The 16,893-nt window shown below is 44.0% G+C and overlaps 1 protein-coding gene across 1 annotated transcript in view; it reads right to left on the reverse strand.

The window, feature by feature from the left end:
• The window catches only part of LOC125013493 (LHFPL tetraspan subfamily member 6 protein), a 46,721-nt gene extending 31,111 nt beyond the window's left edge, over positions 1–15,610 (reverse strand). The window contains exons 1-2 of the mRNA XM_047594222.1: positions 15,266–15,610; positions 13,951–14,468 (exon numbers count right to left, since the gene is read on the reverse strand). Of these exons, the coding sequence (XP_047450178.1) occupies positions 13,951–14,335 (385 nt within the window). The 5' untranslated portion in view covers positions 14,336–14,468; positions 15,266–15,610. The remainder of the gene's footprint in view (positions 1–13,950; positions 14,469–15,265) is intronic.
• Positions 15,611–16,893: the final 1,283 nt, after the last annotated feature.

A 16,893-nucleotide genomic window follows, 5' to 3' on the forward strand; every position in this document is an offset into this window, starting at 1 on the left:
CAACATCTCATTTCAGGGCCAGTCAGCCGTGAAAGAAAGACATCGCTACACATCAGGTCAGATATCAGCTATCCAACAGGCAATCAAAGCGGTACAACCTATGCTTTGTCCACTCCACCGTGTGGCTGACAATTTGCACCGTGTTATCAGCAGGCCCGAGCACCTGTGACTCCTCAGCTCCTATTATCTCCCTTTTTGCACATGACGAGTCGTTTGGCATCCGTCATGAGAGAGGCTGAGTGCTCTGTTTGAGCGAAACACACATACTCTGGCCAGCCGCTCACACCGCGGTTATCTTCAAATGTCAGATGGCGGGGCGCATCACCGTCAGGCTGAAACACGTTGAGCAGAACAGCTTTGGAGGATTTCACTTCCTGATCCCGCGGCTCTCACTGAGATTCAGCGATGTCAGGGAAAAATAACAAAGCCTTCTCACCTGCTATTCTTTTATCAGGACAGTTTACCGAGGCCCAGCCGCGTTGTGATGACAGGCAATCAGCCGAAGCGTCCTTTATTTGTTTAATTTCACCCTTAACTAATCGCATCAAGAGCGCGCTTTGTGAACGAGCCAAATTCGATTTAAGGCGCGATTCTAAGAATTTCCTTATGACAGTCATATCTTCAGATTTCCTGCGTTTTAGCGTTCCTAGCAGGGAGACAGGAGGTAAGGAAAGGGGTTGGCCTAAGGGCAATGCCAACAAAGGACAGGCGATGGAGGAGCGCTATTAGGACAGTCACGATAGCGACACATTCGGTAATGATCGAGTCTTAGCTGGTGGTGCAAGGAGATAAGTAGAGTGAGTGATATCGCTGGCAGTGGAGCAATGCGGTTCACCTCCCAAGGGCTTGGCTCCACATATAATCACTCTATAATTACAAATCCTCCATTCTGCTTCACCTTAACAGGTGCTTCCCTTGTCTTTAGTTGTCTCTGTTAACGGCTCTGGTTTCCCTCCAATTTTCCCCTATAATGGTGCTTACTTACAGGCTGGAGTCAAGCTGCAACACCGGGGGGATGTGGGGTTTGTAATGAGGTTCATATGTTTCATTTAAAAAAAAGAAAAATCAATACTTTGTGTAGATGCTGGATTCTGAAACAGCTCAGAGCCTGGAAGAATTGTATTTATTTTTTTTTAATCCCATTTTCGCTTTTGTGGGGCTTTATTTAAAATGAAAGCCACCACACAATGCAGACAAATGATAGTGGTCAATGTTTGCATTATCTTGGAGCTATTCGGTGAAGATTGGTGTTTTCATTACGGTGGCGAGCCCATAGAGCCCGGGAATAACTCATATTTAATCATTTCGATTCAACCTCACCGTCTTCCGCTGGAGCCATCAGCTCATGAGCCAGCTCGAGCAATATGAGGAATATGTGATGGGAAAAAAAAAAAAATGCCCTGGGTTCAGTCACAGTGTAGCTCTTAATCACACCCAGGAAGAGTTTCAGTAATATTCTGGTGCAGCTGGAGCCAGGTCCTCATTGTTATAGAGGAACCTGCATTGACCCCACGGGCCAGGAACAACAGCAGGGGAATCAGAATATCCCAGACCCAGAATTAGAGCAGACAGCGAAGTCGCTCTGCTGAATCAAAGAGCACCTTTGTTCCCGTGCTCCCTCTGGAGAGGAGCACAACTCTCAGCTTTCACTTTTGGGTTTTCTGTGACATTTTAAAGCAAAAAGGGCAGACACCGGAGCGAAGGGAGAATTAAGGGAAAACAGAAAAGAGAATAGCCACAACAATACGACCACTGATGGGTGAAGTAAATAAAATTGACCATCTTGCGACAGTACAGTGTTCTTTTGGGCATTTATTGGTGTGGACATAGTACCATCCACCTAGACCGGACTGGGTCCCACACAGATCGAGTATCTGTGGGATGGTCCACAGGGGCCCCTCCCCTAAAAGTCCCCCACAGGACACCCCCAGAAGGACCATGTCCATTCTCTGATGAGTCACAACTGTTTTGGAGGCAACAAGGGAGAAATACACAATATTAGGAAGGTGGTCACAATGTTATGACTGATCGCTGCATGTGAGTAATGGTAATCAAGTGGCGGAGAGGGCAAAGAGGAGAGATTGCTTTGCTCGTAACAGGTGAGGCAAGAGATAAGTTATCACTGCTGATATCCTCCACTGTATACAGAGCTATTTGTAAACTCCACCTCACCCAACATGTCAAAGCAAGTCCAGGACTCAGCGCTCAATTTAGAGAGTATATTCACTGAAACTGCTCTTTGTGTGTGACACTTCACTCTTCCGTGCGGCCATTCTACAAAGCCATTTTTCCACAGCGATCCCTATATATGGCCATCGGCTCTCGCCGATCTTCATAAACACATACAAATATGGCTGCAGCCTGTTTATAGCCTCCTCGAACGCTCTCTGACACGACGCTTGCTTTCTGCATTCCAGAGGCCTTGTGTTATGCTTTCACAAGGCTACATTTTGAACTGAGCGGCTCTAAATACAACCAGCTACTTGGTCATAGGGTGAAGTGAATGGGGTCTCATCTCTGGGGCTTTTATTCCAGTGCACTTTGGTAGTCTTTGTTAGCAAGATAGGATACATGCCCGACTTCAAGCCTTTTTTTTTTTTTTATTCTGGATTTTATTTGTGCTTTGCAGGAATTTTTCCTCTTCCTTTTTCGGGTTTAGCTGAAGGCCAGTCAACAAGGAGCCGTTTAGCTGTTGAAGCTTGACAACAATCTGCCCGGGGAAGGGTGAAAATAGTTTCTGGGAGCTGCACTGACTATTATCTGAATTGTGCGTGTGTGTGTGTAGGTTCTCGAAGGCAACTTGTGGCTTAACCTGTTTATCTAAAGCAACAGACCCCTATAAATGCTACAAGACTCCAGGGATTTCTCCAAATGTTGACCGTCGCTGCCCTCCCTCCCCCTCGCTCCCCCCCACCTCTCGGTCTGCGCCCCCTGCCGCTGTGGAAACCAGATCCTATAATGGGAAAAGCCCACCCAACTTCTGTTGACCAGCTGGAATGAGAGTCTGGGAAGCAAAGCAAAACTGACTTCCACCCAAAACCTCCCCAGTCTACTCGTGTGCAGCCACCGGCCGCAAAATGGCGATAGCTCTTCAGCTTGTGTCAGCCTTATAAAAACTGAGGCATGCACTTTTTTTTTTTTTTTTTTTTTTTCCCTGAGACAATATTTTTATGCAGCACAATTACAGGGCTGTCATTTTATGATAATGACGGGAGTGACATTCTGCTTATTACTGCACCAAGGTGACTTGGTGGTGGTGGGGTTTCTGCAACAACAAGAAAAAAAAGCCTACCATGCACATTTTGCTCCTTAAAAAAAATCTTGTTTATATTGATTGCTAAGCACAAACACAAGTTTATACGAGCCGAATATGTACGAGGAAAAAATTATTTTCTGTTTTATATTTTTGATTGTTTTTTTGTTTTTTTTTGCATTCACAGCCACAAACTAAATATAGATTTTAGCTTTTAGCTCTCTCGTGCAACACATGCAAGTATACGTTCATTAAAGACCTCTCAAATTAAAGCAGGACTGGAGCGGGGGTGGCAACAGAATATATTTACCCCAGATTCCCAGCATTCCTTAAGGCAGACAGGAAAGGCAGGCCCAGGCCTTGGCCGCAGGGACATTAATACACTCAGCCGCATGCCGGCTAATCTACAGGCGCTCTCCAGAAAACACAAACGCAAGAAGCAACAAAATTGAGAAGATTGCACGTCCCACTTCATAGGATGCAATTACTGTCACCGGACCATTGACAGACTACAAGACTTGGCAGATAAACATCCAAAGCACAGGTGACCCCCCCCCCCCAGCGCCCCCGTCCTCCTCCGGTCTGACTTTCAGCTGCTTTTTACGCTGTCTTCACCTGTCCTCAGCGTCTGGCACCGCGGTCACATGTCTTTTTGAGTGACACAGAGGGACGTGGCCTCTCCTCAGAGCAGTACGCTGACCCTGATCTAATTCTCCCGGAGACAGAGACAACACTCTTCTCCGGCTTTTCCACGCGGCTCTTAAAGCTATTCCTGGCCCCTCAGGGATAAAATACTTGGCCACAGTTACTTAAATTAAATTAGACTTCTGCAACTCAAAGGAGAAAAATGGCACGCTCCAAGTTGGTGTTTGCGTATATGGGTATAGACAATCACAGAGGATTTCTTTACCACAGATAGACTCAATTCAGAGACCCCGCTATCCTTTTTTTGTTGATTATCTGTTTCCATACATCCGTATAATCTATTTCCTCACTTGCTTGCTATTTGACCTACGAGAAGACAGCATAGCATAAAAGAAGTATTGACCCCCCACATTCCCCTCACTGGGAAGAACCGGGTATAATTAACTGTAGTGTTAAAGGCATGGCGCGTCTGAGACTGTAAAACTGGGTATGAATACTAAGCAAACCACTTCATCCCACCGGGCTCAGACCCAGTCCATGCAATCCATACTGATTCATTTATTCACCCAACTTGCGGTCCCCGATTCCCACGGAGACGCACCGCAGGTCAAACGTGGGCATTCCATCGTCTTCGTATCTAATTAGACACAACATGTGGTGATACAGGTGTTTTTTTTTTTTCTTCTTTTTGTTCTCTATTTGTGTTTCTGACTAAGGCATTGCTCACCGCGGCTACAGGAAAGGGCAGTGACATGAAACATGCCCTCCGCAATGTGTGTCAGCGGTGATACAGAGAAGCAGGAGCCTCCACCATCTGTTGAGCATCTGTCTGAGCGCTGATTCATCCGTTCACACATGTTTACTGTTATATGTGTTGTGGCGAGGACGTGTTAACAATCAACAATGACCTCTCTGTTAAGGTAGATGAGTAGGACCCAGAAGAAATAGATGAGGTTTCTTAGTTCCAGGACTAACAGTTATGATGTAATCCATACGTGTTTATCAACTACTTCAGCCTTAGGGTTGGATGGATTTTCTAGTAAAGTAAGCATCCCACTGGTTCCTGATTTCCATCATTTAATTCGCTTTTATGGGCAAATGTCAACATGTGCTGCCTTTAAAACAAAAAATGTGATCTCCTGGTTACGGGAAGTTGTGTATCCACAAAGTGTTTGAGTGGAAACACCAGCTGTAAGTTGTCCGAACATCTCTGCTAGGCAACTGTTGGCTACCGTCTACATTTATGGTAAGGGTCAGATCCCTGCCGTAGGCTCGCCACCGGTCTGGGGGAGCTTCCTACGCCTCAGCCTGCGCCGTAGCTTGGTTACGGCCGCAACAACAGTGATGCAATCCGTCATTTGTGTCTCTCAGTGGCTGAGCAAGCGCAGAAAATTCTCCTTTCTTCTGCCTCCTACACACAACTTACCCAGATGTCTTCAGTATGTTGTGTGTTGCAGTCATTTCAGTGAAAGTAACATCAGCTCCAGTTATGATAGTTTGAAGTAAGCAGATAAATCTCACCTGAGCAGTGTAATATCAGGTACAGAGATTAAATTAAAATATATTAACTTCATATTCATCTTTGTCATTTCTGAAAGTGTCAGCAAACACACTACTGCTTTCAAACCCTTCCCAGACTTTCCACCTGTGTGTTTGTGAATACTAAAAACAGGGAACCATTAATCCCGATTCAAATATAAATATTATAACTGCTGAAGACAGTGATCAGTCATAATATTATGACTGAGTAAGTCTCGGTTCTGCCTCCAAATCAGATGTGACTCAGAGAGGGTGTCCTGTGGTGTCTGGATACGGGATGTTGTTAGTGGAGGGGGGGGCTTTGGGTCCTATGGATTGAAGGGAGGAGCCTCTGTGGATCATCCCAGAGAGACTTGGGATCTAGTGAATGTGGAGGCCAGGCCAACACCTTGTGTTTTGCTTTTCTTTTTACTTAAACTGTTTTTGTGTCAGGCTGCATCCTGCTTGGGATGGCTGCTGGAATCAAGGTGTGTCATTGCTACGGGGTGGGGGTACCAGGTCGGGTCGAGGTGGGTGGTACATGCAACATCCACATGAATGAGTGCCAGGTCTAAAAGTTTCCCAGCAGAATAGTGGACTGTCACAAGATGGTTAATGTTATTTACTTCACCTGTCAGTGGTTTTAATGTCGTGGCTGCAGCATCTCCACTTTGTCACTGTGAACCACTAATGCATGCTGTCATACCCGAAGCGCTTCTGCTTTGAAACCTTCTTGATTAATGGATGAGTCAGTTTGTCAGATTGTTAAGAGAAAGCTCATCTCAATTTCCTGCCTGCAAAATGACTCGCGTTACCCGACTAAAACCAAACATATGCGACGGAGAAAAAAAGAAAAAGGAAAAAAAAAAAGATTTGAGTAGCTGGAACCAGTGGGTGGATTAATAATATTTTTTTTTTGTAAATGAACCAGTCCTGTGCTTTTACTGCTGCATTAATGCCAGGCACGACTGCAAACACGTTTTCTGGAACACTTCAGTTCCCAGTGACAAAAAAACAACCCGATATGCGGCGCGCCTGCTACGTTAGCAGCAAAAACAATGACTTAACAGAGAAACAGGCTGTAATAACCCTTCTGTCTGTCCTTTGGTTCCACCAGACTTCCTGTTTGACAAATCTAAATCCCTGTTGATGCTGGGCTTTCCGCCCCTTTCTCTCTGTTAATGTGTGTCTCTTCTTCTTTTTTTTTTTTTATATCTGCTCTCGCTTTCTGTATTTCTGGCTGAACTCAGGTCCACTCTTCGGGTCACTGGGTACTGACCTAATCTATTTTTTTTTTTCTGCTCACAGCATAGAGGAGCGAGCACAGTCGCTGTAAGGAGTAGGAGAGGGAGACGGAAAAATAGAGGAAGGACACAGATGGGTGGACAGAAAGCAGAATTAGGGGAAAGGTGAAACGAGCCCAAAATAGAGAGTTAAAGACGGAGAGCACTGGAAATAATACGAACCCAAAAGGGGAAGGGCAGAAGAGGAATAGGGAGAAGAGTGAAGGGTGAAGGAGAATGATAGACTTGAGTGCTGGGGAGAATAAAGTGCCTCTGGTGCGTAGGCCACGTTTCACTGCTCTCTGGATTCAAACACCCTTGAGGTGGTATTGGTGGGGGATTGGGGGAACAGTATATGGAGGAAAAATAGCTGCTGAACGAGCATAGTACAGTGAAGTGGTCTCTACTTTAGGTGATCAATCTACCCAGAGGGAGAGAGATCCACTTTATAACCATCACAGGCCGGAAGTGCACACAACGAAGAGCGAACCTGTGCTCTAAACGCCATTGGGTGAGGCTTTGATCCATAGTAGGGCTGCACAGTTAATCAAATTTTAATCACGATCACGGTTTTGGCTGCCACGATTAAATGAATCTGATCGTTGGCGATATTTATATTTAAAATGCGGTTTCTGCTGCATATCTAATCAAACACTTTCTCAACCAGTAAAACAAGCGAGTGCACGGTTACCCGCTGTGCTAACGAGAGCAAGTCATCATGGACTTGTTTTGGATTTAGGGCGAATGACGTGAAACAAGAACATGTCATATGCAAAGAGTGCAGCAGGGTTGTGTCTGCCCTGCAGGGTAACACAACTAATCTGATCATTCATCTAAAACAAACAGGGGTCTTCAGTGTTTTTCACACTGATGAAGAGATTAACTAGGGACTCCCTATCTACTATGTGTGTTCTTTATTAAACTGAGCCTAGTGCTATTTTTAAATATACATTCATTGCATTCAAAATTAAACTATTCAAATAATACACAGGTTCGAATATTAATTTTTCAAACATGTGAAATAGTAGGGGGGCCATAATACTGAAAGTGTGCGTAGGCTCTTGGCCAATTGCGGGCCAATTCATGTTAATGTGTATTTAAACAAATATAAATTTGTGGGGGAAAATTAAAGTAAAAAATATATAAACAATATTGATCAAAATAATCGTTCTTATAGATAGATAGATAGATAGATAGATAGATAGATAGATAGATAGATAGATAGATAGATAGATAGATGCTTTATTAATCCCAAACTGGGAAATTTCACATTTCTTTTTGGCCATAATCGTGCAGCCCTAATCCATAGTGAGAAGTTCCAGTTTTCTCCTTTCAAACATATGGACCAGCGCTGCATATCATCTCTCCCCACATGACAGATGAGATAGTGCAGTCCATCATCATCACACCAAACTGGCAGCCCCTTGAGGAGGAAGGAATACCGATTCCGGTTTTGGAAGTCGAAGGAAATATTTACTCATCGTCCCGGAAATGTCTCGTGATCTGACACCATTCAACAATGGCTGTCGGGACACGCCGTTTCAGAAAGAATATTCCCCAGGAAAGATGAGCTCTTCATCGCCGGTGCCTTCCGCATATGGATTTCATTTAGTTGTACCTCTTGAAAATGAACGCTGGCTGTGAGAGGGGAGTGGAAGCACACATTCTGGGACTGGGCGGGATCCAGCTGGCAAGAACTCACAAAGCCCGACACAAGGACAAAGCTCCTGGCTGTGCTGGTATGGCTCCGAAACAGGACAACACTAGACCGTGCCAAACAGCCCTTGGCAACATTATAGAAGCCACAAAGGCTGCCCATCTGTAATTTATTCATATGTCTTTAAATTTATTGCTCACGTTCCTGCCCTTGATATACCCTTTGAGCCGCCGAGGTAGTGCAGGCGGACCTGAGAAAGTTAATTTCATTTGGCCCGAACTACACATGACCAGGATGCTATAATACATGCCGTGTGCCACAGGTCACCTCTGCAGGAACAACAGGGATCCTCAAGGGAATGGCGAACTCATATTAAAGGGAAACATTACTGAAATAGGCCGAGTATCCTCTCTGCAGCTTCATATTCTTCATTTACTGATATTCCACGCTGTGTGGGTGTGGGCAAACGAGTTACCGGCAGAGAGAGGTGTAAACAGAGCCAATCAACCAGAAAACGGACTATAGAAGCTTTCCCAGGAGGCAACGCAGCCAATTATTTGATATTTCAGATCAGCCGCAGCTTCAGTGGAGACCAGTGTGGGAAGGTGTTCAGCCGGCACGGCCAGCAGATCTGTTCAAACGGCCGAGGCGAGAGCCAGTCCGCAGCATTAGTTTCCCCCACACAAACACGTCCCTCCACTAGGACTAATGCAGCTTCATCTATTTAATTCTAGGGATGGGAAAAATATGGCAACATACTGCGATACTTAATCAGATACAATATCCGTTTTGAATGTCTGAATATCGATTTTAAAAGAAAAAGTCATGTTTTCGGTCGATCGTGATCGTTGCTGTAGCTCCACCTTGCTGCGTCATGTTTCCTGCATTGGCGATTGAGGAGCAGGTCGAAGAAGTGGACAGACAAGCAGCAGACGCCGCAAAACGTAAAAGGCCATTGAAATTTAAAGCATTTGGAGGCACTTTGCTTTCAAATGGAAGAAGGTGGACAAAGAGGATGCAGTTTGCAAACTGTGTTTCGACAGTTGAGTGACAAGAGACAGGATCCACGTTTTCTGTGGTGCAATAAATTGGAAATAGATATTTTGAATTAATATTGTTTTTTGACTCAGTTTGTTCAATGAATCATCACTGTCATCAGATGTACATATATACAGCTTGTATTTTAAGCTGCATTTAAAATTTCTCAGTGGACAATGTAGAATATTGCAATATATCGTAACATCATAATATCGCAATAATGTATCCTATCCTGACTCAAATACCCACCCCTATTCAATTCTCTTTGTGCTTTTCCAAACCTTTACAACTGATCAAAACATAAATGTGTGTCATATAACTCGGGGGACATCACAGGGGAGCGGAAAGCAGAGAAAACCCCACCTTCTTCTGATCTCATTTCATCAAAGAACTGTCAAGAACCCGGGATAATATTTAATGTACCAGATATTAAATGCTCCTAATCAATAATAAATACTTCGCATGGAGATGCCATTGGATTTTCGCCCAAGAGAGTTCTATGCACTTGGCCCAACAATCACAGATAAAATTAAAACTTTATAGGTTCCCTTGCTGACCGCAGACTTCTCTTATGGCAGTAAAAAAAAAAAGAAAATGCTGCGTTGAGCTATTTCAAACTTGTTTTACATCCCTGGGGGATGTTACACCTCCTCTGAAACAGCAGTCCTTTCATAGCACCCTACATACTTTCCCAGCAAACCACCTTAAAATGTGCAGCTTGTCATGGATCGTATTGTTTTCACAATACGATCCATGACTTTCCATGACATTGACTGCTAAAGATGCACCACTTCGAAGCGTACTACTCAATAAAAATACCCCACACCACTCCCTCCCTCCCAGCCTTACAGTAGCTCCTGACATTTTTACCAACAGCTAAATGGATTTTAATCAACATTTGCTGCAGGACAGGGCTACACATGTTCTCTCTCCTAATGAGACAAGTAACTTTAATTTGATTGACTGCCTTGAAAGGGCAACGGAGAATACTTTTCTGCATCATAATAAACTGGCTCCTCATTTGCAATTCAAGTAAATAGTAATCAGTGCATCTTCTGGCCTAACAATGTCGAATCTGATTCCAGAAAAAAAACCCAACAACACATACTTCTTTCATTGCACAACAAAGGCATTCCTCAAATTTGGCTGTTCTATTGTTGGCGATGTAGAGACAAATCTCTTTATCTTTTCTTACTTTGCGAACTGCAACAGCTCTAATTATCCATCCATTGTTCCCTTTTTTTTCTTTTTCTTTTTTTTTTCTGGGGTGCCGGGCTTTTGATCAGGTGTGAGAGGAAAGAAAAAGTAAAAATAGGTCACACTTCTTTTGGCGTCCCTACGTTGTTTCCCTGCCAGTTTTTAAAATGATTTTCAGATTTCATTTTTAAGCTATGGTTGGGTTTGGCATCTGGCTTTATCACAAGCCTATTAATCCCTTAAGGCCGGTCACACAGCGCGTGAATTAGACCGTCTCAGACGAGGTCTTTAGATCTGAGACAAAAATCCTGACGTCGGAGCCAACTCGGAGCACACGGCTGCCACTGAGATCTCCGGGTTCAATCTGGTCTGAGAGGCAGCTTGAGGCAGGGATTGAGCGTTTTCAGACATCTGCAGATTTTGTAAACCTTTTTGAAGTTATTCAGTGCAGAATCTGCAGTATTTTCTGCAGTGTGAGTATGACACATGAGGCAGGTTTGGAGGAAAACGAACAGCAAAGCCAGAGAAAGCGGAAGACAATCCAGCAGGAAGGTCAGAGACCTGATGGTGAGGGTCACGGTTATGAAACAGTTCCATAAAAAGAGCATCAAACAGTCATCAGTCTAGATGTTTTAAGTGGCCTTTATCTCTTTCTATTTATCTCTGGCTTTCTTAGTTTCTCAACCACTCTCTCTTTCTATTTCAAACGCTCCTCCATCTAGCCTTCATTGTCTATTTTCTTTTAACGCATCTGACTTCACACAAAGTTAAACTTTTGCAATCTTTTAATCTCAAGCTGCAATTCCACCGCAGCGATAGAAAAAAAAAGTTTTAAATATTTTAAGTTTGCTTGTGAGAGATATTTTCCTCTAAAAACTAGCAGGGGGCAGATCGGGTGCCTCCGTTTAATAAGCTCCAACCAATCAGAGCTATTACACAGCGAAAACATGGCAGACAAGGTATCCTTTCACAGGACCTGTCAAATTCAAGTCAGTCATCAATCAGTCAAAGAAAAAAGAAAATTGCGCAAACAAAAGCTGCAGGTTTAAAGGCACATTATTGCAATCAAATGTGAATTACAAAGTTGGGGAAAATGTCACAGAAAGTGCTTAAATCATAGCAAAGTTGAACATTAAATAACTCCAGCTTCCCAGCTGCGTGCAGCTCGGCTTGACGCGCCCGAAAAGACAAGGCACGGCTCCGCGGGAGGGGGAGGAACAAAATCCCTAACAACCAAATCCGAGTCAAGAATCTTTTAAAGTCTGAACCTCTCATCTGTGCCACCGTCGTTTAGAGTCCACACCGCTGCAGAACCGAGACAAGCAGGCAGTTGTTTAATGTGAGCACCGAAAAGCTCTCAGAACTTTGATTTATGAGCAACACAGCCTCTACTTTAACTCCATGCTAGAGGAGAAATCTGGCCCTCTGGGTTGTTAGCAACAAAGCGAGGGAACAACCTGGGAAGAAAACAGCATTAGAAACAACAACAACAGCCACAATAAAAGGTCTTATTGTCGTGGCTGCGGCTAATCTACTATATAATACAGATGTGATGTGAATATTTTAGACCCCTGACGTCCCAAACTGTCCACCACGCTTACTCCCCCTCCCCGTCTCCCCGCTAATCGCTGAGATTTGAACACACTCCTCAGCACCCGAATCAGCCATTGCCCCCGCAGATCTTTATTCCTCAGCCAAGTTCTCGGTTAATGAGAAGCGAGCGCTGAACGTTTCAATCGTCAGGTACTTTTTGTTCTGTCTCCCTCTCTCTCTGAACTTCCCCTGCCTGCCCCGATATTTCGCCGCTGTTTAGGAGACAATACAGGGGACAGCCCACTGAGCTTCCCAGTCGTGTCACTTCCAATTAGCCCTTCAGAGACATCTCTGCCCTTTGGCTCACCAGCTTTCGAGTTAAAAAGATCTGAGCGGCGTCCCTTGTATTGTGAGCAGCCTTCCTTCACACTCCCACGTTCTAAATTCATGCGTGCCTGGATTTGTGAGTCTGCGAAAGAGGGAAACCGAGAGGAAGACAGACAGGAATTTATTTTTTTTTTTAAGCCTATGACCAAAAATAGTAGCTTGCCGTGACTCTGCAATGTATGGGGCTGCTGTGAGCTTAAAAGGAGCTTTCCTTACAGAAAAGTGCACATTTCTGAATAAACCAGCCAGCCTTCACCTTAATCATCCTCCACATTATGCATCATTAATACTGATATTCCTAAGTAGCTAAGCCTTTTAGAACTAGGACATGGCATGTTGTGGTGCTCCTCTGTAGATTTATCCTTCTCAAAAACCTGGCGGCTCTGTCAAATCTGTCTGCAACCTGCTTTTCCGTCACATCACTTTTTAAAGCCAAAGCGAAGTGATGGGGATCGTAAAAACAGCAGAGCGGTGAGCCGCAGCATGCGAGCAAACGTTTCCGAGTTAATGAGAGGGCTGCAGCGCCGCAGCTTCTTAAACTAGGGCAGAGAAATTTGCAGCTCCGATGGAAGCCTTCCCCCAGACCTCACATCCCGGGTGTGCACATGTGCAAAATCAACACACAAACGCACAAACGGAGCCATGCTGTGGAGCTGTGTCCACTTACTGCAACAAAACAAACAGGGAAACAACAGCAGCCTGCAGGGGACAAAGCTGCCGCGTCGATGCGAGTCAACTTTTCCAAACTTCAGAACTATCAAACACAAAGCAGAAAGTCACGCACTCATACCGTGGGCAGGCGCATGATTTTCCATCATTTCACCAAACTACAAACAAACGATGTGGACTGATGCCAAAAGTCTGCTGCACATAAAAGAGAGTGTATGGAAAAGCGCTGCTCAGAATGAAATGAAACGCAGGAAACTATTATATTGTTTTACTGTATCAAATTATGTTCCGCCACATTCTTAACTTCGAACAGGACCGAGGTTGTGCACAGCCAAAGGCCAATCACAAAATGTGCACATGATGTCCACAAACACTCACTTGAAGTGAAACAAACAAGAAATTCTGTTTAATCCCACACAGAAATGTGCAGAACGCTGAGAAAGAAAACGTAAAATGATCCAAAGTCATTAAGTGTGGAACGGGACCCCCAGCTCTCACTGGGAGGCTTTTCATTTCCTGTGCAGCTGAGCGTGTGAGGAAACAACGGGCTCTCAGCAGGTCTGCTGGCCAAGTAAAGTATAGAGATTTCCTTGTTTCTTCACTAATGTGATTCTCATTCGTGTTTGTTTTAAACAATTTGATGTGAAGCCACTATAGTAACATTTAAACATCGACATCTCAAAGAGTGATGGAGAATCTGGAGTACTACCAGGAAGAGTGAGATGACTGTTAAAAAGTTCTCGCAGCACAGCACAACCACAGCGACTCACCTCCAACAAACTGGATGCCGCCGGCCACGCGACCGATTGTGCGAGAGATGAGGTCAGAGATGCAGCAGCCCATCAGAGCCGTGAGCGCCACCAGCAGGAGGAGGCCACATCCCACACCTGTCACCACCGTGCAGATCCTCCACGGCAGACTGGGGATGCCGTTGAAGGAGGCGTAGCGCCCGCACTGCTCCAGCATCACCGTGGTCTGGCTCTCCTCGTCCCTAACTGGGTAGGAGCAGCGGCGAAACGTGCCAAAGGACACGGGCTTGTCCATCTGCGCTCCCAGCAGCCAGTAGGGCATGAAGAAGCCAACGCAGGAGGCAGCAGCACACAGCAGGGACAGCAGGGCCCAGATAACACCCGTACATGTCAGACTGGACGCCATGGTAAACAGTCTGCGAACGGTTCACACAGTAACTGAGCTAACAGCAGTTATATGAGCAGTTGCCGTGTTGCACCGAGCCTCGCGGGGAGCATTTAACACGAGCAGTCTTCACCTTCTCAGTGACTCCGGGTCCCTGTCAGGCGGGGAGAGAAGAGAAACATCTGGTTGAAGAAGTTGTTTCGGTTGAACACAAAGTTAAGATAAGTCATAAAAACCAGAAATATAAGAGAACTTATGACGGGGTTGCCACTCTTCAACAAAGTCACAGAAATAACATGACCAAGTTCTGCTAGGTGAACTAAACCAGACTAAACCAGAGTGGACAAGATTAAATGGAATGCATTGTTTAATAAGATTAAGATTTGATCAATGTAAAACAGTAATAAAGTCCTGATTAACTTTGGCAGGTATATATTTAATTTAACCTTACTAATCATTGGTCTCCATCTTCCTTGTTTGTTCAAGGCGTTTCTCTTTAACATAGGAAATAATGGTTATGACTTCACAAAAAAGCAGCAAGAGCAGCAGCTGGGTAAACTTAAATCAACTGGTATAATTATGCACAGTCACTGAGAAAATTATTTTGAGCTTTGTATTTTTTTTTTTAAAAAAAAGTGTTAATTCTTCTAAAAACAGCAACACTGTTCATATTATAAACTTTAAATTATCTTGCAGACATGGCAAAACAAGAAAGAATAGAGCTTATGACATGTTAATTAAGTATGAATAATGTAAAGCACCCACGTAAATCAATGGATGTTTAGTTCAGGGAACAGTCCCTGCAGGAGTAGCCGCTCCAGCGGCGCACAATGATTTTTCGTTAGGGGTGACCTCAAGGAACGCACTACCATTATCGCAGTGCTTACACCGCCGGAATGAAAATAAAGCAAACTCGGCAAAGAAGGAGAGAAGGCAGGAGGAAAGGCTTACATGCTGGGAGACCTCCGGAAAAAGGTGCGCTCGCTGTACGCGGAGAGGCTGCTTCCATCTGCGGACTCCCACAGCTGTGTTGGCTCTCTAAGCAAACTTTTACTTCAGTCGAGGGATAAGAGGAGGGCAATGCGTTGGAGCCGATGAATGTAAATCCCCCCCCAAAAAAAAAAAAAAAAAGTCACCCGCAGTATCCTGATCGCAAATCACTTCCTCCTCCTCATCAATGTTTTGAGACGAGGCGATGATCAATAATTTACTCCTGCGCGGTGCAGAAACGCGCTGCGCTGACTGACTGGACTCCTGATCCACATTCCTGCTCGGAGAGAGGGAGAGAGGCAGAGAGAGAGGGAAAGAGAGAGAGAGGAGAGGCGGGAGGTGACTATCAATCAGCCTGTTCTCCACCCAGGGGCTGGACTCACCGCTACTACCATTCCTACGGTGCTTTTGGTGCATTCACGAACGCCTCGAAGACGGAACACTTTATCGCGTTCGTGCAGAACGAAAGAGTTGAATCGTAGAAATGCATGCGTGTTATGAAGCCTTGCATTGATATCGTGAACCTTTAAAGTCCCAATATTAAATAAAACGTGTATATTACAGTAATTGTAATTTTGACATCTAACATTTTTAATCAGATAATCGTACGGTTGCTGTGCATTAATTTCGATTAATCACGATTAAATATCATTAATTTTTAATCTATATTAATCGCGTTTAAATTTGCATGAGCAAACAAACTTAAGAAAGAAGGGAATATATATATACACTTATGTTTATTAAACACCTTCAACAGTTTCAACAACTTGAAACAACTTAACATCTTCTTACATCTTTTTTAAAACAAAAACAAATATCAGTGTGGCCCTGTTTCTCCTCTTTCGGCAGCTACTAAGACAAACTAACTTGTTGACATTATCCGAGAGGAGAGCTGACTGCTTCTTATTTACAGTGTTGCCTGCAATTGAGAAGAGTCTCTCACATGGAACAGTCTTGTTTTTTGTTTCTTTTCTGTACTCAGATTTCCCATGGAGAGGGCCAACATGTTGTTTGGCGTTTTCCTTTCCTTTATGTGTTGGTTCTACTGCCTGTCACCACCAGATTGCAACTGCACAGAGTCATTATGCGCTGCAGATGGGTTGATTGTGTTAAATCTTTTTAATCAGATTAATCATGATGATGGATTAATTTTGACAGCCCTAGTTTTTAATATTTGACCTTTTAACATACCAGGCCAGACAATCGATTATGCAGCGTCAGGTGATTGATTAGTTTACTTCAACAACGGTTCTTTCGATGATTATAAGTGTGATGAATTATATCACATTTGATTTCAGGGGATTTATGTATGGTCTCACCTGTGCAATTTCGATTCGATCACAATGACAACAACAATAAATAATGCCTTTGTTTTAACTTTCTACCTCATGGACATGCAATATATGGATCAATTACACTGCCTGGACAATAATTTAAAAAAAGGCAATATTTGTAGATCAGCGTTTGCTTAAACTAAAACTAGAAACAGGCTGATTTACAAGCCACAGCAGTACAGGACTGTAAACGTATTAGCTTAATTGGTGACTTATTATATACTTGCACTATAATCTCAAAAATATAATTTATTG

Source organism: Mugil cephalus, chromosome 9, assembly GCF_022458985.1.
Source record: "Mugil cephalus isolate CIBA_MC_2020 chromosome 9, CIBA_Mcephalus_1.1, whole genome shotgun sequence".
Lineage (NCBI taxonomy): Eukaryota > Metazoa > Chordata > Actinopteri > Mugiliformes > Mugilidae > Mugil > Mugil cephalus.